Genomic DNA, 19806 nt, shown 5'->3' on the forward strand with positions numbered 1-19806 from the left:
GACACAGGTTCGTGCCCCAGTCCGGGAGGATCCCACATGCTGTGGGGTGGCTGGGCCGGTGAGCCATGGCCGCTGAGCCTGCGCGTCCGGAGCCTGTGCTCCGCAACGGGAGGGACCATAGCAGTGAGAGGCCCGCGTACCGCAAAAAAAAAAAAAAAAAAAAAAGAATGACAGCAGACATTTAATACCATTTGTGTGCTGTGCTCTTTTGTTTCATTTTTTAAAAATTTCCCTTTTCAGTCTTTATTATCATTGTATTTCACAGCTAATGGTGTGAAAGAGAATAGAAATTTTTAAAATGGGAAAGCCCACACATTCTTACCCTGCTTACAAATCACCTGTGTTTTCCATGCTCATTTTTCATGTGCATTCATAACTATACTTGCAATAATAGATACAATTTTGAATTTTTTTTCACTTAAAATTATAGCGCTTAATTTTTGTCGTCTAATATTTCAATGAACTCCCATTCTCCCCCATTTTTGAAAACGATTCGTCATTCACAACCTTTTAAATTCACGAGGATTCTCGCAGTTTTACACAACATTATCAGTTTCTCTACATCTAATCTTTACTCAAAAAGCAATTCTGAGAGAATTCTGATACTACTTATCCTTATGTTCTAGGGACTCAAAACTTAAAAAAAAATTTTTTTTTCTTAAGTGGTGCCTTTGAAAAAAGACTACTTAAAGGATGGTTTTATCTAACAGGGTCATACTGAGGCTGAACTCAGAAAAAAACAGTGTTCGCTGTTTTCGTTCAAAAAGAGCTAAATTCTTTCTTTCCAGGACCTGAAAGCTTTCTTTGTGTGTATCTGTGTCTGTTTGTGTGCATTCATGAATTTATTAGAGCATTACAGGTACTTACTTTTTAAATTTTAGTCATACTATAAGACATATTATAAGACACACTTTCCATCTGTCATGCTATTCACTGCTCTAAGAGGGACTTGGAATCATCTTCACTGTCAACTTGAAGGTAAGAGGTTCATGTAAGTCGAAGACCTGTTCAAGTTCCTGCAGTAGGCAAGCATCTGGCCAACTCCAAAGCCTTTGCCTTCTGGATTAAGAGTATCAGGCACACCATTTGGGTGGAAAGAGAGGCAAAAAAAAAAAAACCCAAACACACAGACAAACAAAAAACAAACCAGAATTCTCATTCAGAGACCAAGACTTGAAGTTGTGATGTTCAGAGCTCCAGCCAGAACAGATACACTGTTGAGCAGGTCTTCATGTAGAAATTTTAAATTTCCCTATAGCCAAAAATAAAAAGATAAATAGCAAAGTAGAAAGAAAAATCGTTATAACATACATGGAAGAAAAGGCCTTACTATCCCCAAATGAATGAATGTTATTACAAAACAAGAAATAGAGACGACCAGCAAACCTATGAAAAGAGAATGTTCTTCATGACAAATCAACTTTGTGAAAATTTTTTTTTTTTGCCACACCGGGTGGGATGTTAGTTCCCTGACCAGGGATCGAACCTGTGCCCCTTGCAGTGGAAGCACGGGTTCTTAACCACTGGACCGCCAGGGAAGTTCCGTGAGAATTTTTTTAAATAACTAGTTTTTACTTCCCAAATTGACTTTTGAGATTATCAAAGATTTTTTTTTTAAGTATTCATGTCCATTGTTGGCCAGGGTATAGAGGTTTAGGGATTTATACTTTCTTGGAAGCAGAATAAGTTAAGAAAAATCTTTTTGGAGGAAACATCTGCCATTATGGTTTCAAAACTTGAAAGTTTGTTATTCTTCAACGTTACCATTTCTACTTTTTGTAATTTATTTTAAGGAGATCACCAGCAGAGTTCCAGGGACTAAGGTCTATATGGAAAGATTTTTTGCAACATTGTTTATAATAAGTAATCTAAAACTAAGCATGCATTATTTGGATCAGTTCACTGTATTCTCAGTCATCAGTTTCTTGAATTACTATGCAGCCCTGGAGTGGGATGCCAGAAATGATAAATCATCATCGTCATCACAATAATAGTTATCATTTATTGGGTACTTACTATGTACCTGTCACTGTTCCTAAGTGCTTTACCTATAGGCACTCGTTTTATTACCAGTACCCTAAGGTACAGTTATCAGCCTGCAAATGAAGAGGGGATGAGGACCAAGTCCAAGGTCCCACAGCAGAGCGTCCTAATGTGAACACAGGCATTCAGGCTCCAGAGCTGTGCCCATAAATGCTGCACATCTAGATGGGGCACAGAGGAGGAGCTACATACTCGAACGGAAAGGGTGACTCGTGCCCTGTAAGATCAGCACATTAAATAAGTGGTGGAAGTGCATAAAAGAGGGAAAACAGACTCCATCACACGCTGTTGGAACTAAAGCTTTTCTAGCAGCCCCTGCGATGCACCAGAGTTCCAGGGACTTACCTATAGGAGTGCTAACAAAAGGCAGCAATTTAAAGTGCAAGGATTTCAGGGGCTTCCCTGGTGGCGCAGTGGTTGAGAATCCGCCTGCCGATGCAGGAGACACGGGTTCGTGCCCCGGTCCGGGAAGATCCCACATGCCGCGGAGCGACTGAGCCCGTGAGCCATGGCCGCTGGGCCTGTGCGTCCGGAGCCCGTGCTCCGCAACGGGAGAGGCCACAACAGTGAGAGGCCCGCATACCGCAAAAAAAATAAATAAATAAATAAAGTGCAAGGATTTCTTTTCCTGCAGCCCTTCTGGTGGGTGGAGCTGGCAGTGTGAAAAGCAAACAGAAGGCAGCTACTGAAATTTGACTCGGTCCCTCGGAATCCGCAGCAGCTTCCCGTCCTTGACGCTTTCTCAGTGCTGCCCCTCTGCCATAAACACAGTCTGTGTGTGTTTGGTATTGTAGGAGCCAGTGTCCTTCAGGGATGTGTCTGTGGTCTTCACCGAGGAGGAGCTGGGGCTGCTGGACTCTGCCCAGAGGAAGCTGTACCGAGACGTGATGCTGGAGAACTTCCGGAACCTGCTCTCAGTGGGTGAGGACGGGCGCCCTCTGTGATGCAGTGTCAGCCTCCTGGGGTGTCTTTGTGCGTGCAGTTGCTTGAAGCTCTGGGACTCCTAAAATCATTCTCTGAGCTTGGGTACCTAGGAGTCCTAATAATCCCCTGTGCAGCAGAGACGAGATGTTTCTGATGTTTCTGTCCAGGAAAAAAATCTGTCCTTTGAACTATAACTGGGTGCCTTGCGGTGCTGCCCCGCTGGTTTGTCATAAAATCAGTTTAGCGAGTTGCTCCAGCTTCTTTGTTTTTCAGGGTTCCAGTAACTGTAGTTGTTTTTGTTTGTTGTTTTTGGTGGGGGGGGGTCACCACACCACATGGCTTGCGGGATGTTAGTTCCCTGACCAGAGATTGAACCTAGGCCTTTGTCAGTGAAAGCACCGAGTAAAGGCTCATCCTTTGCTTTGCCCCAGCTCTAGAATCATTTATGTCATCTATTGGGGAATGGTATTTAACACCAAGGTCTGGATGCTAGGGATTCTCCTTGCCACTGTGGTTTCTTTGTTTCCTGGTCTCAGGGTTTAGAGCTAGGAGGTAGGGGTGTGTCTGTGTGTGTATATTCATATACATACGCATATACATGCACACATACTGATACAAATATGTATACATATGAATAGTTATTCAGCTTCATTCAAAATAAGAGATGTTAATTCAGATTATACTGAAACACGGTTTTTCATCCATGAGGTTAGCAAAAATTCAAAAACATAACACTGTATTTTGGGGGCAAAACTTTCCTGCATTGAAAGTAGGAGTGCAACTCGATACCACCCCTAAGGAGAGGAATTTGACAATATCTAACAGAACTATGGAGTTACCTTTTCCCAGTTCACTTGTAGGAATTTTCCCTAAAGATAACAAAGTGCAAAAGAGCATTAATAGTATACTAGTTTGTGTAAGGAGGAAGGGAAAATAAGTAAATATATGAATATCTGCTGACCTTTATAAGAAGAAACACAGGAAAGATTAATCAGGAAATCATGAAGTTAGTTTCTTATAAGTGGGTGGAAGGGATGTTTGAGAGAGTTACACTTGTCTGAATACACCTTTTTGTCTGGTTTGGACTTCTGAAAATATGTTGGTTCAACACATTCTGAAAAGTAAATCAAATAAGAAGGCAAAGCGATGATAATCTAGAAGAAAAATGAATTGTATTTGAAATTAATACCTTAACCACAATGAATAGAGAAAAGAAAGAATTCATGGAGTAGCTAAGGAACACAGTGTATAACTCTATACCCTTAGTTTTAGGAATAGTGGGAGGGGGATGGGAGAATGACTTGCAATCCTGAACACTTTTCAGTGGATTTGTTTATTGCTCTGATATGGAATAAGCAGTTCTGAGACTATTTTAGATGTACTACAGGTGCCGAGGCCATTCAATGGAGAAAGTCTCATCTTTTCAACAGATGGTGCTGAAGCATTTGGACTTCTGTATGCATATATTTGCATGCCTCACACCTACCAAAAAATTAACTCAAAATGGATGAGAGACATAATGTAAAATGTAACTTCTAGAAAGAAACACAGGAGAAAATCTTCATGACCTTGGGTTAGGCAAAGAGGTCTTAGATATGATCCCAAAAACATGATTCAGAAAAGAAAAAAAGAAAAAAAAAACACACAAGTGGGACTTGGTCAAAATTGGAAACTTTTGCTGTCCTCGCCTTTTTACAGGGAATCAGCCGTTCAAACCGGGGCTTATATTCCAGCTGGAGAGAGAAGAAGAGCTTTTGATGATGGAGACAGAGACCCGGAGAGATGGGTGTTCAGGTGAGAACCATCCAGCAGTGACCCAGCAGCCAGAGAGCCCCTCCTGAAACATGAGTCAGAAAATGTCAGGCCCTGAGGTGTCTGTCCCCTCACCCCCTCTAGCTTTCCATATTCTAGCTCATTCATTCCGTCCCAGCTGCACTGGCCCGTTGCTGCCCATCAGACCTGTCAGAATTGTGCTTCTGCTTCAGGTTACTTGGCTTGCTATGCTCTGTGCCTTGACTGAGTGAATTGGTTAATGCATGTGTGGTCTTGACTGTCTTCGGTCCTCCTTGAGGCAGCTAATAGGTATAGAATAAATCAGTGTGATGGAGGGATACTCCAGAATATTGTTTGTCAACTGATGAATGCCTGTCCTAATTCTGACTGTTTAGGTGTCCTTGAGTATTCATGGATAGGTAGCCATTACTCCTAAAAGATGAATAGCCAGTTAGCTAAAGGAAATATCAAAAATGATCAGTGCCAACATTATAATTGACCCTTCCCATGCAGCAATTTCAAGTGAGACACTCTTGCATTAACTTCCTCATTCAGATGCCCAGCTCTTTATCTTCCCATTCTGTCCTCTCTTCTCACCGTCCCATCCCCTAACACCTAAACAGTCTCTTGACCTAGCTTTGGTTTTTTTTAAAAAAAATTTATTCCATTTACTTAAATTAAAAAAAAACAACAGTTCACCTATTTTTCCCATCCCCCAACCCCTGCCCCTTGCAACCAACAGTCTGTTCTCTGTATCTGTGAGCTTGGTTGGTTTTGTGTGTTTGTTGTGGGGGGTGGTGACTTTAGATTCCACATATAAGAGAGATCGAGCGGCATTTGTCTTCAGATACCTCAAGGTCTACCTGTATTGTTGCAAATGGCAAGATTTCATTTTTATTTATGGCTGAATTTTCTTTATCCATTCATCCATCAGTGGACACTTAGATTGTTTCCTTATCTTGACTGTTGTAAATAATGCTGCAGTGTACATGGGGGTGCATACATTTTTTCTTTTTCTTATGAACTTATTTATTTTTATTTATTTATTTTTGGCTGCGTTGGGTCTTTGTTGCTGTGCACGGGCTTTCTCTAGTTGCAGTGAGTGGGGGTTACTCTTCATTGTGGTGTATGGGCTTCTCATTGCTGGCTTCTCTTTGTTGCAGAGCACGGGCTGTAGGCATGTGGGCTTCATTAGTTGTGGTACATGAGCTCAGTAGTTGTGGCTTGAGGGCTCTAGAGCACAGGCTCAGTAGTTGTGGCACACGGGCTTAATTGCTCCATGGTATGTGGAATCTTCCCGGACCAGGGCTCAAACCCATGTCCCCTGCATTGGCAGGTGGTTTCTTAATCACTGTGTCACCAGGGAAGCCCCATATATCTTTTTGAGTTACTGTTTTCATTTTCTTCAGATAAATACACAGAAGTAGAATTGCTGAATCATATGATAGTTCTATTTTTAATTTTTTGAGGACCCTCCATACTGATTTCCATAGTGGGTGCACCAACTTCCATTCCCACCAGTAGTGTGCAAGGGCTCCCTCTCCTCCACATCCTTGCCACCATTTGTTATCGCTTGTCTTTTTGATAATAGACATCCTAACAGGTGGGAGGTGATAATCTCATTGTGGATTTGATTTGCATTTCCCTGATGATTAATGTTGTTGAGCATCTTTTTATGAACCTGTTGGCCATCTGTATGTCTTCTTTGGGAAAATGTCTACTCTGGTCTTCTGCCCATTTTTTTAATCAGATTGTTTGTTTTTTGCTATTGAATTGTATGAGTTCTTTATATATTTTGGATATAACCCCTATCAAATATATGATTTGCACATATTTTTCTCCCATTCAGTAGTTCGCCTTTTCGTTTTATTGTTGATTTTCTTTGCTGTGCAGAAGCTTCTTAGTTTGACTGTAGCCCCACTTGTTTATTTTTGCTTTTGTTTGTTTTGCTTTTGATAAAGGATAAAATGTTTTTTATCCTTCATTTCATTAATGTGGTGTATCACACTTACTGCTTTGCAGATGTTGAACCATCCTTGCATCCCTACAATAAATCCCATTTGATTTTGGTGTATGATCCTTTTAATGCGTTCTTGAATTCAGTTTGCTAATATTTTGTTTAGGATTTTTACATTATGTTCATCAGAGATATTGGCCTGTAATTTTCTTTTTGAAGTGGAACTTCCAAGTTGGACATATATGCTAGTCCAGATATTTTAGTGATGTTTTTGAGTCCTCAGACCCTGGTGTCAGAAGCCATGGTCACACCTGTGTAGCTAAGGATGCTCCTGGGTGAGAAGGAGAGTCAATTGAAAATTTCAAAACAAATTACTTCACTTCTATAATTTTTTGTTTCCATCTCAGTTAACATTCAGAGTCATAACAGGCAATGCACTCTCTAGAGCAGGGGTCAGCAAAGTTTTTCTCTAAAGGTCCAGATAGTGAATATTTTAGGCTTTGCTGGCCATATGTGGTCTCTGTCACATATTCTTCTTTGTTTTTTCTTACAGCATTTAAAAAAATGTGAAATCTATTCTTGTTCTTAAGCTGCACAAAAACAGGGCTAGGGCCATAGTGTGCCAGTCCCCCTGCCTGATAGCATCAGTAGCAATGTAATGTCATATTTTAAAGTATCTTTTTATTTAATTTTTTACATATACTAACATGTATATACCTTATATTAATGCAAAATTTTGAAAATGTACATTCTTATTTTTAATATACTATTTTTTCTCCTTCATGGTACCTTGAGCAAGAAATCCCTCCCAATCTGAGATTATCTCTTTTTTAAGATAATCATCACTACATAATCCAATATGTGGCTATAACATGCATCATTTACCCATTTTTTAATTGATGGGCATTCATTTCTCCGCCGTCCCCCTTGTTTTTTTTACTGCTAATATAGAAAGTACAGCAATCCAAATGTCGTTGGGTACTAGTGATTTTACTTTTGTGGAATAAATTACCTGGTGACTCAGAGATTCAAAGAGAAAAAAACCATCCTACCGAGCTGTTTTCTTCTGGCTGCGCCGAGTCTTAGTTGCGGCACATGAGATCTTTGTTGAAGCACGCGGGATCCTTTCATTATGGCGCAGTCTCTTCGTTGCAGTGCTCAGGCTTCCCTCTGGTTGTAGTGTGCGGGTTTTCTCTCTAGTTGTGGTGCGCGGGCTCCAGGGTGCATGGGCTCCAGAGCACTTGGGCTCTGTAGTTTGCTGCGCGTGGGTTCTCTCATTGAGGCGGGTTCTCTCATGTGAGCTCAGTAGTTGTGGCACACATGTGGGATCTTAGGTCCCTGACTGGGATCGAACCCACGTCCCCTGCATTGGAAGGTGGATTCTTTACCACGGGACCACCAGGGAAGTCCCCTTACTGAGCTTTAACTTTGGAGTTGTAACCAAGAGAGACATAATTATCCCCATTGACTTTCCTGCAGCCTCTAGGAGCTAATTTAATTGACGTGGGCAAAGAAATATTTTAAAAATGATAGTCTTACAACCACTCTGTTAGCGGAAGAACTATCTCAGTTTCCACTAGGAAATAGAACGATGTCAATAAATAATGGCTTTAAAAAAAATTTTTTGGCTGCATTGGGTCTCTGTTGCTGTGCGTGGGCTTTCTTTGATTGTGGTGAGTGGGGGCTACTCTTCATTGCAGTGAGCGGGCTCTAGGTACATGAGAGTAGTGGCATGTGGGCTCAGTCGTGGCTCACAGGCTCTAGGGTGCAGGCTTAGTAGTTGTGGCTCATGGGCTTCGTTGCTCCGCAACGTGTGAGATCTTCCTGGACCAGGGCTCAAACTGTGTCCCCTGCATTGGCAGGTGGATCCCTAACCACTGCGCCACCAGGGCAGTCCCAGTAATGGCTTCTTAACTGTCCATCTCCTTGCAAGATGTTCCAAGTCGCAACCCATCCATCTCTCCCAAAGTCAGCATCTGCATAAATTTCCTAGTTTTTTTTTCAGACCAGGTAAGGAAGATTCAAGGTGAGAAAAACAAGAGTTAGGAAGACCAGCCCCTCTCTTTCTTTTCATCACCTATTCAAAAATAAGTATATCTTTCTTCATCTTTATTTTGTACACGTTAGCCATTAAATAAACAAATGTTAATGTAGATTTTAGACAGTTTTCAAGCCTTCATCCCCATAAAGATCTAGTGTATAATTTTCAACTGGTGACCATTATAACCTGAAAAAAGAAGTTGTACTCTCAGGTTTCATACATCCTGAGGGAAAGAAAGAATATCTCAAGTGGTAATTTGTTCCCAGTGTTGTGAAACTTCAGTCCTTGTAGGCATGAAACTAAGAGGTACAAACCTACCTATTGATATTTTTCCAAGTTTCCGCATTTGAACTTTGCGTTTGAGCCTTAATAATTGTTTCATTACAAACTTTATACCTTCCTCAACTGTTTACACAAGTGGTTTTCATACTTTTTTGGCCATGGCCTTCAGTATGTGATGTAACCCAGTACAGACCTATGTGTGTATACATATCTGCAAGTCTGAAACAAGCATTTATACAGTGATACCCTGACCTGCAGTACAACTGTGATATCTTCTGTCCTTTTTAAAATTGCATGTCGCAATCTATTAAATTGATCTTAAGCCTCACTAATGGTTTCCCACCATTAGTGTTCTTGTGCTGTTATAGGCTATTCATTCCAAATACATCCAGTAATATTCCATAATCTGTTTCCAGCCTTCTCTGCCAGTGATTAAATTTTGTCTTCTGTTGCAAAGTGATAAGAAAAATAATTTTACTTGGAGAGAAGAAGATGATCTGTAGTCCACGGTAACATAAAATCAGCTTGTCCACAGAAGTAAACAAAACCTGTTTCATGAAATTGCCTGATTAATTTGATCAGAGGTGCAGAGTCAGCAACCTGTTAGAGCCACCTGCACCTGTTGTTGACATGAGGCATCACGATCTCCAGGGGCTGGGATCTGAAAGGTGATCCTTTACCAACGCTGTACCTTCATACTGCCGACTGCCGCTGATGCGATCTGAAACTCCCAGCAGGGATGGAAAGGGAAGTTTCTGGTCCGTAGAGCCAGGCAAGCATCATTGCTGTATAAACCAAGGGCTTCTGGGCTTTTTTTTTTTTTTTTTTCCCCCGTAGCATATTATTCCTGTTTTTCATTTCCAGTGTCATCTCTAATTATAGCAAAGCCATCTACTTCATTAACCAGGAAATACTTACTTTTACTAATCTCCATCTTGCAGGTAATAAGGTGCTCCCTGCAAATTATCTTGCTTTTTCTTCTCTTTCCTTGGTAGTTTGCTGGTTCCAGCTAGATCTGAACACCATTCCTGTCGGTAGTTCTCACATAGCTGTTCTCAGCTATTTCCTTTGATAATGTTAATTCCTTTATGGCTTAATTAGAATATCAAACATCACTGGGTTAAGAGTTGCTGAAGTCGTAACTTAACCTTATATGTTAACCTTAACTAAACCTTAAGTTTTAATGCAGCCTTTCATAAATACCTTATGATGTCTTACACATGCCAATCATGTTGATCTAGCATTACAATTCCTTGCCAGAATTTCCTTTTTAATAGAAGACTTACTACATTTGCATTAACTAACTGCAGCCATAAAGTACATATGGATAAAATGGCATGTTGTTAATAAAATATGACACATCTGTTTTTTAAATTATACATATGTTTAATTACTTTCTTCCTATAATTTTTAGATTACTTTTTTGATCATTTACAGTGGTGACATCTGATCTCAGGCTGTGATAGGCTGGCCATTTTATGCTAGAATAGTCTTTGTTTTCTGCATTTCACTTCTTCTGTCTCCACCCCACATAACCCTGTTCTTGTTTTCAAACAGGCAGATCTCAGAGATTTTGCAGGTTCAGTTCCAGAGCACCGCAATAAAGCAAATATTGCATATAAAGCAAGTCACAAATTTTTTGGTTTCCTAGTGCATATAAAAGTCATGTTTATACTATACTGTAGTCTATTTGAAGTGTGCAATAGCATTATGCTAAAAAACAGTTCACATACCTTAATTAAAAAATACTTTATTGCTAAAAAATGCTAACCGTCATCTGAGCCTTCAGTGAGTCATAGTAGTAACATCAAAGATCACAGATAACCATGACAAATATAATAATGAAAAAGTTGGAAATATTGTGAGAATTACCAAAATGTAACACAGAGACATGAAATGAGCAAATTCTGTTGGAAAAATAGTGCCAGTAGGCTTGCTCAACATAGGGTTGCCTTCAATTTGTAAGAAACTCTACCTGCAAAGCACAATAAAGCAAAGCACAATAAAACAAGGTATGGAGTATATTTTTTCCTATAGACTGAGTTAAAATGGCTTCTAAAATGATAGCTTTGTGGCATAGAGTTGGATGTTGTAGCCATTGTTAATGTACATGATTAGAAAGAACTCTTCTTCTCAAGCTCACATGGAACATTCACCAAGATAGACCATATTCTGAATCATAAAACACACCTTAACAAATTTAAAAGAATAGAAATCATGCAGTGCCTGCTCTCAGACTGCAATGGAATTAAACTAGAAGTCAATACATCAAATAACTGGGAAACCTCAAATGGAAATTAAACAGTACACTTCCAAATAACACATGGGTCAAAGAAGAAATCTCAAGAGAAATTTTAAGATATTTTGAACTACATGAAAATGAAAATACACCTACCAAAATTTGTGGGCTGCAGCAAAAGCACTGCTTAGAGGAAAATTTATAGCGTTGAATACATGTATTAGAAAAGAAGAAGGGTCTAAAATCAATCATCTAAGCTTCCACCTTAGGAAACTAGAAAAAGAAAAGCAAATTGTAAGCAGAAGAAAAGTGAGTAGAAGACAAGAATAAGAATTGGAAATAAGAAATCAGTAGAGAAAATCAATGAAACCAAAAGCTGGTTCTTTGAGAAGATGCCTAAAACGGATAAGCTTCTTAGCTAGGGTAACTAAGAAAAAGAGACACAAATTACTAATATCACAGAAATGCAAGTTACTAATATCAGAAATGAAAGAGGGAACATGACTACAGAACCTGTGGGAATTAAAAGAATAAAAAAGGAATACTATGAACAAACTCTATGCCCACAAATTTGACAGCCTAGATGAAATAGACCAATTCCTTGAAAGACACATTTGCCAAAAGGGAAGTAAAGCTATTTACTTTATTTGACATGCCTCGTATACTATGTCCCTTCATTTCATTATTATATAAAATATTAGTATAGTAATTGAAAGCTTTGCTTTTGAGAAACCAAAGACATCACTAGGCATTTTTTAAATTAATTTTTTATTGGCGTATATAGTTGGTTGGCATTTTTTTTTAAAGTACTGAGATGAGTACTCATAGACATGCCGTAAAGTGTTACCCTGCACTCAGTGCACTGCCCCAGATCCTGCTGCCACGCAATCATCAGTGTGGCCTTTTATTTTTAATTTTTTTAAAAATTGGGCATAGGGTGGGGCTACAGGAAAGATTTTATACAAGAAAAACGACACCATTTATTTTCAAAATTAAAAAGACACAATCAGGGCTTCCCTGGTGGTGCAGTGGTTGAGAGTCCGCCTGCTGATGCAGGGGACACAGGTTCGTGCCCCGGTCCTGGAGGATCCCACATGCCGCGGAGCAGCTGGGCCCGTGAGCCATGGCCGCTGAGCCTGTGCGCCCGGAGTCTGTGCTCCGCAACGGGAGAGAGGCCACAACAGTGAGAGGCCCGCGCACCAAAAAAAAAAAAAAAAAAAGACACAATCCACAAGATTCTTGTGACCTTTGCTTTTCTCATCAGCAGGTGATATCTGAGTGTAGCCCTACCTCTCATACAGCCTTTCAACATTGCATTAAAATTGCCATCACCAGTTCCCTTCCCATGAAAAATAACACATAAATGCACTTTCAGATCTGTCAGTGAGAGTAACTCAAGCTGTGATCTATTCATTATGTGCTTATTGAGCAACTACTATTCGCTAGGAGTGTTACAGGCAGAGAGGGTAATGCTGTGTATGCAGCAAAGTGCTTGTCCTTACGGGTAATCCACCCCAGTGTGGAGAGACAGAAAAACACAAAGAATTATTATGTTTGAGGATAATGTTCATGTTATGAAAAAAATCCTCTTCTACTGCTTCCGCCCCCCCCCCCGCCCCCCGCCGCCGGATGCTGAAAGAGAATTAATGTACTGCCAAGTGTTAGGAGAGTGCATGTTATTACTTCAACCCCATTGGACCACCGGTCCTCAGGGAGTATACTTCTCACCAGGATATGAAGATCTTCTGCCTGCTGATAATCTGAGCTTTCATAACTAAGGGACAAGCCATTTCCACCCAAACATACCCATCTTCAACTCTTCTGGAGCCTCAAATTCCCTAAACATTAAAGTAATTTTCCAGCAAAATGGTGCAAGCCAAAGTCAATGTTCGTTGAGTTTTGTTTGTTTGATAACAAAGGACACCTACTGGTGCCATAAAACTTGCCTATGCTTCCCTCAGCCTCCATTTTTTTCTGATGTCTTTGGAGTTGAATTCTGTCACCGTGTTTTACATTCTGACCTGCACCATGGCCCTTGATAATTGCAAAATACCTTTTGAAAGGAGTTAAAACTGATAATGGCTTACAGTGTCTTAGAAGAGCTTATTAGTCTCATGAAGATAAAGTGCGAATTAGAGATAGGCAGTTTGATGCCTCGAGCATAGATTAAAGATCTACTTTTACCTTCATCTGCACAGCATTTAACATGCATTCTTCTTAAGAACAAACAAAAACGTTACCATGCCCATTACTATCAGGGAAAAAAGCATTTATCCACTTGAAGCTATACTCTTTCCAATTTGAGACTATCCCCTTCTGTTTTCTTGAAATCTCCAGGCAGCCCATGATAATATGTGTATGGTTTAACTAGGCATTTTGAACAGGGCCACCATCTTCAATGTCCAGGTTGTGTCGCAAAGCCCTGATTTGGAGGCACGCAGATAGCCTGAATTCTGTGGATCCTACTTACTGGTGTAGCCCAAGATGAGCCATTTTCTAAGTATCATCAGAGATAGTAACGTGAATTTTCCTCCAGTTTATTGAAGTTGCATATCATCATCTAAGTGCAAAATCTTGAAATCTCTGAATAAAAGCATTCACTGTGTACACATCTAAAATCTCTTTATTCTTATAGGAACCAAGAGTCAACATAATATGGAAAGTATTCAAGAAGTGGGATTAAGCTGCCTTTCCCCCAAAGAGCTTTCCACCTGGCAGACCTGGCAACAAGGTGCAGGCAGATTAACCGGGTATCAAGAGTCCATGAAAATTTTTCAAGAGAATACTTCTCAGCTGCAAAAACAAGGTGATTCCCCCTGCCAAGTTTGGGCAGGAATACCGATTGAGATTTCTGAAGATGAGAACTACGTATTGACTCATATAGGAGATGGTTCCCATGACATAAAAAGCCAAGAATTTCCCTCTTGGAGAGCCCAGCATTCTTGGAGGAAAATGTATCTTACAGAGTCACGTAATTATCAGTGTAGATGTCAGAAAATTTCCATGAAAAATGATTTCTGTATGTCTGAAGGTATCAGTTGGATCTCACATCACAATGATAATCTGGGTGTACACAGGACAGAAAAAAACTATAGCTGCCATGACTGTGGAGAAGACGTCATGAAAGTTTCATTGCTTAATCAAGACTTAATTCAGACAGGGCAAAAGCCCTACCCTGGTAATGAGTACAGAGGAGCCTTCAACAATGACTCCAGCTCTGAAGTTCTTCAGCAGTTATACTTAGTAGGAAAGGCCCGTACATACAGTCCATGTGGAAAGGACTGTAGTTACAGTTCAGTTCTTCATACTCATCAAAGTGTTTGTAGAGGAGATAACTGTGTTTCTGAGAGTTCACATCTGCAGTGTCATCAGAAAGTATACGCAGAGGAGGTGCCTTTTAAATATGAATATGGTGAGAATGTCAATCAGTGCTCCTCTCGTAACACATATGAACTTACTCACACAGGAGAGATGTCCAACAGATGCAACATTTATGAGAAGGTCTTCAGTCATAGCTTAGACCTTAGTAGTAGTTTTAGGGTCCGTACTGAGCCGGAGCCCTATGAATTTGAGGAGAATGGGAATGTCTTTAACCAGAATTCTTGCCTTCGAGCCCATCAGAAAATCCAAACTGAAGAGAAACTATACACAGATGTGGAGTGTGAGAAGGGTTTCATTTGTAACTCAGATTGTAACATTCAGCACAGAGTTCACATGGAAGAGATTCCCTACAATTCTGAGGTGTGTGGTAATGGCTTCAGTCTGGCCTCACATTTTCAAGGCCTTCAGATAGTCCACACTAGGGAACAACCATATAAACATTATACATGTGGTAACAGCTTCAGCCAAAATTCATATCTTCAAAGCCATCAGAAAATTCACATTGGAGAGAAACCTTACAAGGAGTGTGGGAATGGCTTCAATTGGAATTCAAAACCTAAAGATCATCAGAGAGTCCACACTGGAGAGAAGCCATTCAAATGCAACGCATGTGGTAAAGTCTTCAGTCACAGATCAATTCTTAATGTTCATCAGAGGGTCCACACAGGAGAGAAACCTTTTAAATGTGAGGAGTGTGATAAGGGATTCAGTCGGAGTTCATACCTTCAAGCCCATCAGAGAATCCACACTGGAGAAAAGCCATACAAATGTGAGGAGTGTGGGAAGGGATTCAGTCGCAATTCATACCTTCAAGGCCATCAGAGAGTTCACACCGGAGAGAAACCGTACAAGTGTGAGGAGTGTGGGAAGGGATTCAGTCGGAGTTCACACCTTCAAGGCCATCAGAGAGTTCACACTGGAGAAAAGCCATTCAAGTGTGAAGAGTGTGGGAAGGGATTCAGTTGGAGCTTTAATCTTCAAATTCATCAGAGGGTCCACACAGGAGAGAAACCCTATAAATGTGGAGAATGTGATAAGGGCTTCAGTAAGGCCTCAACTCTTCTGGCCCATCAGAGAGTCCACACAGGAGAGAAGCCCTACCAATGTGATGAGTGTGGTAAGAGCTTCAGTCAGAGATCGTACCTTCAAAGCCATCAGAGTGTCCACACTGGCGAGAGACCATATATATGTGAGGTATGTGGGAAGGGCTTCAGTCAGAGAGCATATCTTCAAGGTCATCAAAGAGTCCACACCAGAGTGAAGCCATACAAATGTGAGATGTGTGGGAAGGGCTTTAGTCAGAGCTCACGCCTTGAAGCACATCAGAGGGTCCACACAGGAGGGAAACCATACAAATGTGAGGTGTGCACAAAGGGTTTCAGTGAAAGTTCACGCCTCCAAGCACATCAGAGAGTCCACACAGAAGGGAGGCCCTATAAATGTGAACAATGTGGTAAGGGTTTCAGTGGGTTTTCGAGTCTTCAGGCCCATCACAGAGTCCACACTGGGGAAAAACCATACAAATGTGAGGTGTGTGGTAAGGGCTTCAGTCAGAGATCAAACCTCCAGGCTCATCAGAGAGTCCACACAGGAGAGAAACCATACAAATGCGATGCATGTGGTAAGGGTTTCCGTTGGAGCTCAGGTCTTCTAATTCATCAAAGAGTCCATAGTGGTGACACATTCTATAAAAGTGAAGAGTATGGTAAGGATTATGTTTCTTCAGAGAATCCATACAAAAGTGAAATTCTGTAAAATGGTATTCTGTTGCGTTCTGAAGTCCTTAAATGAGAGCTGAAATTTTCCATTCACTCCAGTTCTTATAGTAGAAAAAGAATTTCTTTCATGAAAAGGTAATGTTTCTGCCAAACATCAACATTCACAATAGTCAGGAGACCACACAGCAGAGACATCTAACGAGAGGGGTTCCATACGGGATTTTGTGAGAACTTTAACATGTCATTGCACGTGACTTTAACCTGTTGTTGCACTAGGGCTTAAAAAAGATAGGAGTATAGTCAGGATTTTAACAGAAGCACAGTGATGAGCATGCCTAAATCCATGTCCACTGGAATGTAAAGTTAATGAGAGAAGGGGCTTCGAGCACTGTGAAGTCTCCAAAGCCACGACACTGCAGAACTCGATATTAGGTGCTCAGTACTTTTTGCTAAATGACTAAAAGTGTGTAAAGGTATCATGTTTGAAATTTTTATTAAGCTTATTTTCCCCCAAAAGTCATTTAAAAATGCATTTGGAGGAGGAATACTGCAAGTCATGTAAGCACTTCAAGTAACTATTATTTGAAATGTATCAGCAATATTGCAATCTGAAATTACATGAATTTGGCTGCAACCCTGTTGGGATTGGTTCTCTCCCTTTGTCCCTCGTGTAAGCAGGGATGAACTGAGTTTCTTACCATTTGGTCTCTTTCTCTACAGTATACTATCCATTTAAGTTTGGCTGTGAGTATGTACACCTGTGTACACTTTAAAGGACAGTACAAACTGATAAAACAATGTTTCTGGTTAACTTTACAAAAATGGAACACTACATTTCACATAATTGAATTTTTACTCCTGCTCTGTGTGTTAGGACAGAGTTTTACTGTAATATTTGGAAAGTGGCAGAAATGGTTACTAATGACAAATACTTTCTTAATAAATGTCAAAATTACAATACTTGTTTTTTTAGTCTCCATATTTCCATCAAAATCCTTTTGATCTGACTGATTTCTAAGAGTTCTAGCCTTTGTCCAATTCAGACCTCCTTAGGCAGGATCTGTGACAAGTTTGGAGGACTTTAATTTTGTCAAGTTTTACATCCCCATACTTCTTCCACTCACACAAAGAAAGAAAAATATCAGTATTTTTTATTGAAGTATAGTTGATTTACAATGTTATGTTAATTACTGCTGTACAGCAAAATGATTCAGTTATACATACATATACATTCTATTTTTTATTCTTTTCTATTATGATATATCATAGGATATTGAATATAGTTCTCTGTGCTATACAGTAGGACCTTATTGTTTATCCATTCTATATATAAAAGCTTATATCTGCTAACCCTAACCTCCCACTCCATCCCTCCCTCAACCCCCTTCCCCTTGGCAGCCACCAGTCTGTTCTCTATGTCTGTGATTCTGTTTCTGTTTCATAGATAGGTTCTTCTGTGTCATATTTTAGATTCCACATAAAAGTGATATCATATGTTATTTGTCCTTTGCTTTCTGACTTATTTCACTTAGTATGATAATCTCTACTTACATCCATGTTGCTGCAAATGGCATTATTTTCTTCTTTTCTATGGCTGAGTAGTACTCCATTGTATTTATGTGCCACATCTTCTTTATCCATTCATCTGTTGATGGACATTTAGGTTGTTTCCATGTCTTGGCTTTGTGAATAGTGCTGCTATGAATATAGGGGGTGCATGTATCTTTTTGAATTATAGTTTTGTCCAGATATATGCCCAGGAGTGGGATTAGTGGATCATATGGTAATTCTATTTTTAGTAAAGAAAGGAAAAATATTGAATTTTTCTAAACATTTTTTCAAATGTATTGATTATTAGGATAAGATTTCCTTTTACTTGCTAGTCTCTGTCTTCAAGAACAATGCATTCTGTTGGAGGGAGTGAAAAATACAAGTTAGTTAGAGAAGAGTCATACAATATGTATCAACATGTAAAGTGTACGTACCCATCTGGAAATCATAGAATAATAATTTAAGATAAAACAGTTTTAACAGAAAGGATGTGTACATAAGGGTAATTTTTTAAATTGGAAATTAATAAGAGTTTAGTTAAATATCTCTGTGTTCCTACAATATGGACCTACAGAAAGTATGAAATCAATCTAAAATGACAGAGAAGACTCATGCATCTTGTTTAGTAAAAATGCGGATTGTACCTTCATAATATCCAGTTATCCTAGGTCTGTATACATATATGTTCAAATACATGCTTAATAGCTTATCTGTGAAAGATAACTCACTGTCCTATATACAGTGGTTTTCTGTGGCAAGCAGAATTTTGGCTTAGTGTTTCTTGTACTTTATTTTTAAAAATTCACAGTTAACATTTTGCCAAAGCAATAAGCTACTGAGATATTGTCCCTTATAGTTAAGAACTCATAATGTGATCACTCTCTTTCATTAGATGGCATCAAAAAGTCTCTAGAGAATACAGATAAATTAGGTGTCAGCAGCTTTACCTTTCTATAAAATTTCTTTAGGTCTCAAAGCCCATGCAGCCTTAAATGTTCTAGTACAATTCAGTAGTATAAATTGGTGCACCATAGTTTTTCTGTCGGATTTCAGCCCATTGGATGAATGGGGTGACCAAGGCACTGGCTTAACCTGGCTTCCAAGGTGCTAGTTCAAGTTTCACAGTATCATCAGAAATTCAGGGCTTCTAATGCATTTCTTTACTATGATCACTTCCAAAGGAAGATCATGAGAGCTCATGGTGGTTCTATCAGTTAGGATGCCTTTAGTTGTAGGTAACAAAATGTAGCTCAGAGTTGCTTAGACTAAAAATGTTTCTCAGTTTGTATAAGTGAAGAGATGCAGGTAAGGTAAGACTTGGGTCTGGGTCAGTCAAGGAGACTTTATATTGCTTTTCTTTAAGTCTCTTACCTCATCCTTTTATGTGAGCTCTTGTCTTCAGTTTGCTCACAAATGAAAGTATCACCTGCTTTATTGTTCACAGCCTAGAGAAGAGAGTTTGTCTCATTTTTAGTGTTACATAGTCCTAGCTCCCCCAAATGCACAAGGTGTCTGATCTCTCCAATCCCCACTCAAGACTAAGACTAAACCAAGACAATACAGAACATCCCTGGTTCCCATAAACATGCTAGCTTTCTCCTCGTGACAAGCAGTAACAGGCTACATTGGGGAAAAGGCAAGAACATGGACAGAATCCTTCTGTGGCACAGGTGCATAGGGATAGCCAAAAGCTGAAGGTGGAGAAGGAACATTGAGGAAAATCCTCCAGCACTCCAGCCCCCACCCTAAGCACAAGGTAACATTAGAAAATTTTGAAGCAGTGTACTGAAGATAACTACTGCAACAACAGAATCCAATTTCAACTTCATTCCTGACCAGACTGATTCAACACCCCACCCTAACATCCTGGCAGAACAGGTGTGCCCAGTTGCAGGCA

At 39.9% G+C, this 19806-nt stretch overlaps 1 protein-coding gene across 7 annotated transcripts in view; it reads left to right on the forward strand.

The window, feature by feature from the left end:
* The window catches only part of LOC131744718 (zinc finger protein 112-like), a 52756-nt gene extending 35438 nt beyond the window's left edge, over positions 1-17318 (forward strand). For all 7 annotated transcript variants that reach the window (XM_067020149.1, XM_067020148.1, XM_067020150.1 and 4 more), the window contains 3 exons: positions 2838-2964; positions 4666-4761; positions 13895-17318. In XM_067020149.1, coding sequence (XP_066876250.1) covers positions 2838-2964; positions 4666-4761; positions 13895-16395 — 2724 coding nt within the window. In that variant the 3' untranslated portion in view covers positions 16396-17318. The remainder of the gene's footprint in view (positions 1-2837; positions 2965-4665; positions 4762-13894) is intronic.
* The last annotated feature ends 2488 nt before the right edge of the window (positions 17319-19806 follow it).

This window comes from Kogia breviceps, chromosome 18 (genome assembly GCF_026419965.1).
Source record: "Kogia breviceps isolate mKogBre1 chromosome 18, mKogBre1 haplotype 1, whole genome shotgun sequence".
NCBI lineage: Eukaryota > Metazoa > Chordata > Mammalia > Artiodactyla > Physeteridae > Kogia > Kogia breviceps.